The sequence below is a fragment of the Curcuma longa genome, chromosome 8, assembly GCF_044706935.1.
Source record: "Curcuma longa cultivar G26 ecotype Majalengka, Jawa Barat chromosome 8, ITB_CL_G26_1.1, whole genome shotgun sequence".
NCBI lineage: Eukaryota > Viridiplantae > Streptophyta > Magnoliopsida > Zingiberales > Zingiberaceae > Curcuma > Curcuma longa.
Genome location: NC_133868.1, coordinates 4,553,451 through 4,562,332, shown reverse-complemented (window position 1 = coordinate 4,562,332; position 8,882 = coordinate 4,553,451). Strand labels below are relative to the sequence as shown.

General features: G+C 36.8%; 1 protein-coding gene and 1 long non-coding RNA gene across 2 annotated transcripts; both read left to right on the top strand.

Annotated features, from left to right (window-relative positions):
• Window positions 1-447: 447 nt before the first annotated feature.
• On the top strand, window positions 448-3,512 carry LOC141832901 (uncharacterized). Its single transcript, XR_012602171.1, has 3 exons — window positions 448-656; window positions 2,983-3,036; window positions 3,441-3,512. It is a non-coding gene; the product is annotated as an uncharacterized LOC141832901 (long non-coding RNA).
• Window positions 3,513-6,067: 2,555 nt separating this feature from the next.
• Window positions 6,068-7,267, top strand: LOC141833657 (transcription factor MYB15-like). The gene is made up of 3 exons (XM_074721139.1): window positions 6,068-6,209; window positions 6,321-6,450; window positions 6,555-7,267. Exons 1-3 carry the CDS (start codon window positions 6,077-6,079, stop codon window positions 7,141-7,143), a joined length of 852 nt encoding a protein of 283 aa, XP_074577240.1. The 5' UTR covers window positions 6,068-6,076; the 3' UTR covers window positions 7,144-7,267.
• Window positions 7,268-8,882: the final 1,615 nt, after the last annotated feature.

Sequence of the window (8,882 nt, the reverse complement as noted above, 5' to 3'; positions counted from 1 at the left end):
CGTTGAAGTTCGACTTCTCAGAAAGAGCCTTGAAACGCATCCGACCTCACTTTACTGTCTCCCCTTTCATTGGCGTGTAATTTTTTTGCTAAGTTATCCCTTTTATATCTTTTACTCTATTTTATCAATTTATTTTAATTATTACTATCACTATTAGAAAATGATAATTTTTTAATGATATATTATTTAAAATATCATTAGAAATACTATTTAACGATATCTATGAAAAAGATTAAATTTGTAATTAAAATATTATATAAAATTATTTATAATTATAAATCTTATTTTCTTTATACCCTATTTCCTTAATCGATTCTCTAAACCCTCATCTACCGCTCATCCACTACCGCTCCTCTTCTTCTCTAACCCGATTCTAAACCCTGTTCGCCGCTACCCCTCTTCTCCACTCCCTTCGGTCTTCGCCGCCGCTACCGCTCCTCTTCATCGCTCTCCACTCCCTTCAGTGTTCGCCGCTCTCCACTCCTCGCCGCTCTCCACGACGCTTTCGCCACTGCTGTTCACGCCGCTGCCCTTCGTGTTCGCCACTGCCCTTCGCCCGCTGCCCTGCGCTTTCGCTACTGCCGTTTCGCGCCGCTGCCCTCTGCTTTTGCCGCTGCCCTCTGCTTTTGCCCCTTCGCTTTCGCCGCTGCTCTCTGGTATGTTCAAAAATTGCTAAACTATTTTGTTCGTGTCTGGTATGATTTCTACTGCCTAAATAGTGCCCATATAGCTAGGAAGGGAGTCACGTATGATTTCTACTGCCTCTATAACAATCCCTTGATCCTCTATCCCTACCTGAAGAAGTGAGTCACGAAAAATTGCTAAACTATTTTGTTCGTGGCACTGTTTTCCCCCTTTGAGGCATTTGCATTGTCGCCCTTTATCCCTACCTGAAGAAGTGAAATAAATAGATAAATAAAAGTGAGCATTAATATCTTAATAGACTTGAAATTGATTATAGAAGTGCCACTGACCCCTGATTCAACATTTACTTCTAGCTTTATGGTGTCTTTGCCACAGTGCCTATTTTCTTGAAAGATATTCAGGCCATGTGATAAACTGTTGCATTGAAAAAAATAAAGGTAACAGAGATCAAGAACAACACAGAACTAATAAGCTATGAGAAATTGACTAACCTCTTTAAAGAGATAACAAGCTTCCCATTTCTATATTGAGGATCTTTGGTATTCATCAGATGGTAAGAAACTGCTGTCAAGACAATCTCTTCTATGTACGTACTAAGAGTTTTCATATCTGAGAGACAAATGGAACCTAAGTCATCACACTCTAGATCATTTGCTGCAAGAACCTCTGTGATATGATTTTTGTTATCTGAAATTCTTTAAACTGATAATGCATGATTGTAGCTATTTCTTATTGATCTGTATGAGTTTAGAGTAATTTTGTTAATATATAGCTATTTCTTATTGATCTGTATGTGTAATAGGTCTAGAAATTAGAATATTTATGTTTGCTGGGATCTGGATTCATTTGTTGTTTGATTTGAGGTGTTGTCTGAGCTTCATGATCATTGTTGGGTTTAGCTTGATTTAACAAAATTAGTAAGATTAATTGGTGTAAAAGGATATATTATTAAGACTAATTCACATTTATCTTGTAGCACTTCGATGGATTCTAGAGATTTTGTAAAAGGATAATTGGCTATGTCATCAATGGGTTTAGATTTCACACAAAGAAGAGAGAGAGATTATTGAAAACGCAAAATAGTGGCGTAGTGGTGAAGACAAAGATCTCATCCAATGAAATCAACTACTATGGTCAATTAACTGATATCATTCAATTGGATTATTCTGGAAGATATAAAGTTGTTCTTTTCAAGTGTGATTGGGTAGATATCAATAGAGGTTGCAAGAAAGACAAATTTGGAAGGACTCTTGTAAATTTTAAGTTCTTAAAGCATACTGGAAAAGATATTTGTGATGACCCATATGTTTTTGCATCACAAGCTAGGAAGGTGTTTTATGTCTGGGATGAGAGAAACAAGGATTGGCCTGTGGTTGAGAATGTAAAAGTGCGAGATACATATGATATGGGTGATGAGGACCCCAATGATATTGAGCCAACGAGTGAGCAAATCACACATGATATAGATGAAGCAACTCAGAATGAGAATGATTGGCTTAGGAGAGAAGTTAATGATGATGATGAAGTATTGGAAGTTGAGGCTAATGCTATTGCTATTCATGACGATAGTAATTCTGATGATGATGTTAATCAAGAGGATTTCTGATGACGATAGTAATTCTATCATGCACTTTACAATTAATCTAGTTTAAGACACTTTTATTGTTATGCAACATAATTAGTCATGTTTATGGTTTGTTGATAAACTGAGCTGAATAAAAGGTTTCTTGATGCTAGGTTATGCGCTATTTGTCAATATATATATATATATATATATATATATATATTTTGCAATGATTCTTGATGCTAGGATAGGAACTTTGTAAGCAGATTGGTGCTTTATATTTGTTTCCTGCTTCATGCTGTTCATTTCCTATTTGTTTCCACTCATTTCAATTACTTCTTCTAAATCTGAAAAGTAGCATCAAGAATCAGTGCACAGTAGGTAATATCAATATCCAGATTATAATCACGGCAAGAATCAGTGCACAGTAAGTAGCATCTGAAAAGTAGCATCAAGAATCAGATTATACTCATTTCAATTACTCATTTCAATTACTTCTTCTAAACCACGGCAACTAGAGGCCCTAGAGTAAGTTATCATCTTCATTTACCGTATCATTTTTACAATCTTTATTTACTGTATCAATACAGTATAATCTGGACAATACAGTAGCGTCCAGATTATACTTACTGTTATATTCAGATGCCCATGCATCTTCATTTACCGTATATGACTTTGGTGTACAGTAAGTTATCATCTTCATTTATGCCTTTGCATTGAAAAATAAACTTAATATTTTTGCCAGTAAGTTAACATCTTCATTGCCACTGCAGGAACGTTTTTGCTGGAAGGAAACTTGTATGCTTCAAGTGAAAGCACTCTCACTGGTTAGTAAATCTTTCCCTTTCATGCTTCTATCGCGAGATGAAGTTTGAGAACAGGATTGGCTTTTGTTGTAATTAAGGCTTCCTTGCAATCATAATTGGTTTAAACTTGGAGCGTAACCTGAAATAGCATGTTGTCAATGAGTAGCTATAGTATGAATGAATTTGAGATTGTAAAGGCAAGATAGTTTTGATTGTTAGTTTAATTAGTTTTAGTACTAATTAAGAGAATTAGCCAATAACTTCACTTTCGTTTTATTCGTAGTCAACGCTTCTCCTCTTGACTTTTGCATATTGCCTACCTTCTAACTACTTTACTCTTCAAGTATAAATTCTTCCATGATGATGTGAATAGTGCAACTAGGAATTATGAGTCTCATACTTTACTTTTGTATATTTTTTTATAGGTTCCTGATGCTTCAAATAAGCCAAATGATCAAAACAATTCAGGATCTCAAAGTTCATGAAGATTATGAAGATAGTAGGTATTTAATTTGATTATTTTCATTAAGATTGAAGTTAATTTTGTTAAATACATTCACTTATATTAATGTTTCATTATAATTTAATTTGCAGGTGATAACTAGAAGTGAAGGTGCTCATCTTGTTGATTGTTGGTGATTTACGTCTATCATATTTTGGCATTGTATTTTGTATGCACCATATATATGTACTTGGGGCATAACATGTTATGTACTTTTTTTTAGATTTTCATGATTTCATTTGTAATATTGATATTTATAATTTTAGGATATGATTTGATTTTAATATAATTGGAGTCTTTTTTTAAGTGATTGCTATTGTGATATAAATTTAAATATATAAATTGAATTTTAAATTTTAATTATTTATAATAAAATTGGTGGTTATAATCTATACCCACAGAAAAAATATCATGTGGCTAGATGCTATACCCACGGAAAAAAGGTTGTGGGTAACTATGTAGTCATTATTTGTGACGGTTTTTAGTTCTGTCACTAAAACCTATAGTGACGGAATGAAAAATTCGTAGGTATAATTTGAAGCATATAGTGACGGTATTGGATACCGTCACTATATGTTACACCCACGATAACAAAACCGTAGGTATAATTCATGGCATTTTGTGACGGTAATGGATACCGTCACTATAAGTTATACCCACGGTGAAAAATCCGTAGGTAAAGGCATATTAAATATGACGGCCATAGACGTCCGTGGGTATAGGTTTTTGAGGTCTATACCTACGGTTTTCATGTTTTTACCTATGGTTTTTTACCGTGGGTATATGGCAATTTTCTTGTAGTGGCACCTTCGTTTATTAAGATGATATTGTCCTAGCCAAATATTTATAATTTATTAATAATCATATCTCAAGATACGATGATCTTCGTCTCAAAATAGAAGCAATTTATAAATTTTGAGTCTCGATCCACTAATTTTTGAAATTTGAAACTCTTCAAAGAGAAGAGAGAAAAAAGCTCATGAAGATTTTACAATTTGAGTTGAATTGAAAGATTTGAATTTTATAGAGACTAAAGATTATTCAAAAAAGTGAATTTAAAATATCTTCCCAAAAGTAAAAGATATTAAATAGATATAGAACAACGCACGTGTGTATATATATAATTGATTAATGATTTAATTAAGTAATGTTGCATGACATATTATCAGTTAATTAATTAATCAACCAAAATTTGCTTCCAAAAATATTAATTAATCACATGAATTGATTAATCTTTTCAATCAATTAATATATCTATTAATTAATCCTCATTTATTGATTAATTCTTTTGCAATTAAATTAAAAAAATTAATTTTAATTTCATACACTTTAATAGTTTCATGCAAATTAATATTATTCACGCATATTCGAATTGAATTAGTGTTTCTATATTCATATCTATTAACCTAATTCACGTGCGAATTAAAATTTTCATTCAATCATACCAGATCAATTTTTATTAGATATTAATTTCTTATTCACTCGAGAATTTAATTTACGACAAAAAATTAATTTTCTAATCGCCACTTCTATCTTGAATAGATAATAACTTCACATCTAATACTATGGGACATGAAACTCTAATTTTGTTTCTTAATTTGAATTCAAGTATGGGTGCCTCCGGGGCATAGGTGAGTTGGTTACGACGCAGCAGACTTACAGAAGAGGGCAAGGGTTCGAATTCTGACGAAGCCAGGCAATACCCTCCTGCGTCGTAACCAACTGTACTTTCTCGATTTACCTCCTCACAGATGATCGTGGGGCCGACCGTGTGGGGCCGCTAAGGTGGCGGATCCACCTTTGCAGAAGAATTCAAGTATGGGTTATATGTGTGTGATAAAAAGTGATAACACTCGGTCTCCGAAACAGCATCCCAGTCAACAAAATACATGTTGCTAAAATGACTTGAATTGCAATAACATCTCAGTCAACAAATACATGTTGTTAAAAAGACTCAAACCTGAAACCTCAGACAACACACAATTTCCATATTTATCATTTGAGATAAGACACTTCGACCAACCTGAAACCTCAGACAACACACAATTTCCATATTTATCATTTGAGATAAGACACTTCGACCAATTGAAACCTCAGACAACACACAATTTCCATATTTATCATTTGAGATAAGACACTTCGACCAATGACTCACCTCAAGATTTATGAAAGGGTAGTAAATTACGGTATACCAAACGGCCTTTTAAATAAGAAAATTTTATTTAAAAAAAAAATAAATTCTACCTCCGGAATACCAACTCGCTGGGTCCACTATATGTGTGAACATTACGTTGGTTTGACTAGCGGCATGTTAGTCAGTCAACCAAAAGAGTGATGTGAGCTTGCAAGTGAGAGATACCTTGACTCACGCACGTTCAGTGCAGCCAATTAAAGGAGACAATTCCAAGCCCTTCCCTTTCTATAGGAAGCTGCCATGATAGTTCCCTAATTGGCTGGTCATTTCCCTCACGTTGCCAATTGTGCTGTATAAATAAATCTCCCTATGCATACAGCCACATAGAGGAAACCAAGGAGGAAGAAGGTCGATAGACCGAGAAGATGGTGAGAGCTCCTTGCTGCCAGAAGATAGGCCTCAACAGGGGGCCATGGACAGCCGAAGAAGACCAAATCTTAGTGAATCACATTGGCAGCTTTGGCCATGGCAATTGGCGTGCTCTGCCTAAACAAGCCGGTGAGTAGTAGTATATATATCGAAATATCTCAATTCATCTATATGCATGCATGTGTGTGTGTGAACTAGCTACTTAATTACTCTGTGCATCCAATTTGCTTGCTCGATCAGGGTTGTTAAGGTGCGGAAAGAGCTGTAGGCTCCGGTGGATGAACTACCTGCGCCCCGATATAAAGCGAGGAAACTTCACCAGGGAAGAAGAGGAGACCATCATCCGATTGCACGGGGAGCTTGGCAACAGGTACGATCGAGTTTGCCAAAGTAGTAGTACTGAGAATATATATATTCATATTCTCTCTCTCTCGAAATAGTTTGCATATTCTTATGCAATTGGTCTTGATATAGGTGGTCTGCTATCGCTAAGAATCTACCGGGGAGAACCGATAACGAGATAAAGAACGTCTGGCACACCAACTTGAAGAGGCGTCTCATGGACCCAAACATGTCGTTAAAGAGACCAAAGAAGATGAAGAAGCAAAAGAAAGAGAGCTCGAGGCCACTTGATCGGTCCAACAGTACTGGCTTCTCTGCTTCGTGTCTCACTGATTCGTCAACAATGACTGTGGAGACTAGCCTTGGCGATCGCATCAGCAGCAAATTGGAGGATGAGTTCAATGTAGAGTCAGATTTATCCATGGATTTTTCAACACTAGAAACCTCTATCGACCGATCGAGTAGCGACTTCTCTGATTTATCGATGGTCAATACAGAGATTAGCACTTGCAATTATGTTTGCGGCGAAGAGGGAGAGATCGAGAGGCTTTGGCCGGACACATTGTCCATGGATTTTACAACTGTAGAAAACCCTACGAGTCCAAGTCACTACTTCAACCTTTTCGACAGCGACGATGATATTGACTTTTGGCGAGCAATCTTCATGGACACCGAAAGAGATTTGCAAGGAGTCTCACAAAACCAGTACCAGATATTTTGATCTACAAATGAGAGTTCTATGGAGCCGGATTCTATGCTTTGTTTAATACAAGATACTACATTTATTTCGATCGACTATTCGATTTCTTTGGCTGTATATATAGAGCTCGATATGAGAATCGAAGGCCCAGACAATGCATCCAAGCTATTGCAAATAATCAAACATCGCTACGAGATAGGACAAATATGATTCTATTAGAATGGATCTTATGATTACAATAAAAAATATTTAAGAAATATGTACATTGAATGAATCTTGATTACCCTTTTAAATGATATATTAAGTTGATGATCATTTATGTATTTCTGATATACAATTTTTAGTTATGACATGCATATAACTATGTTATAATATAAATTGTCTAAAAACATTATTATAGATTATTATAAAATTATATGTTCATTTACATATCTAATAGGATGGGATGCTGATGTTTATAATATATAAAATGAAGTATATTATATAATTAATGTTCAACTATTATAATTCACATTTAGTGTTCTTTTATATTAAGGTGATTATGATGTTTGAAGAGGATGATTTTTTTATGCTTAAAGTTATAATACATGGTAGTTATGTTTTAAGTTCTAATTTATCTTTTTTTTTTTGTCAATTGAGAGAATATTAAATAATTATTATTGACCAAAAAAATAAAAGAAAGTAAAATAATGCATAAAGTTACTAATCAAATATAACTCATCTAAATAATAATAATAATAATAATTTTAATAGACATAAATAAATATAAATAATAATAATTATTATAATTAGTACATACATAATGGATGCACAAAAATAAAGAGGTTATACATATATTAATTTTCTCTCTATCTATAAATAAAAAATATAATAATATTCAATCAGATCAGATGAATAACTTCAGTATTTTCATAAAGAAAGAAAAAAATAAAATTATATATATATATATATATATATATATTTGATATACTGCGCGGCGAAAAAAACGCGACCCCGTGCGCGATCGATCCACGCCGTCCACGCCCGATCGCGATCAACTGCAGCCGTCCAAAAATCGCGATTGCACAGTGTTTCTCCTCGGACCTTCGCCGCTTCTCCGCCACTGTTCACCGTCGTCCGGCCACCTCCGGCCGCCGGACCGGGCCCGTTGGAACCACAACTCGACGGCGGTCCGGAGGTGGCCGGAGTCTGGCCCCGATTCGATCGGAATCCGGTCGGATTCCGGCCGAAATCGCCGCCAGACACTGGCGGGCGGTTTCGGCCGGATTCCGGCGAAATCGCCGCAAGAACCGTCTGCTCTGTTTCGGCTGGAATTCCGGCCGGATTCCGACCCAATCTGGCCGGAATCCGATGTCGGTGTGTGCGCCGTCGAGTTGCGCTTCCAACGAGCCCGGGATGGCGGCCGGCGGTGACCGGACGGCGACGAACGGCGGCGATGAACGGCGAAATGTCGGTTGATCGCGCAGCGGGGTCGCGCGGGGGCGTCGGGCAGGATATCAGGTCTGATATCCTGCTCGACGCCCCCGCGCGACCCCGCTGCGCGATCAACCGACATTTCGCCGTTCATCGCCGCCGTTCGTCGTCGTCCGATCACCGCCGGCCGCCATCCCGGGCTCGTTGGAAGCGCAACTCGATGGCGCACACACCGGCATCGGATTCCGGCCGGATTGGGTCGGAATCCGGCCAGAATTCCGGCCGAAACAGAGCAGACGGTTCTGGCGGCGATTTCGCCGGAATCCGACCGAATCGGGGCCGGAATC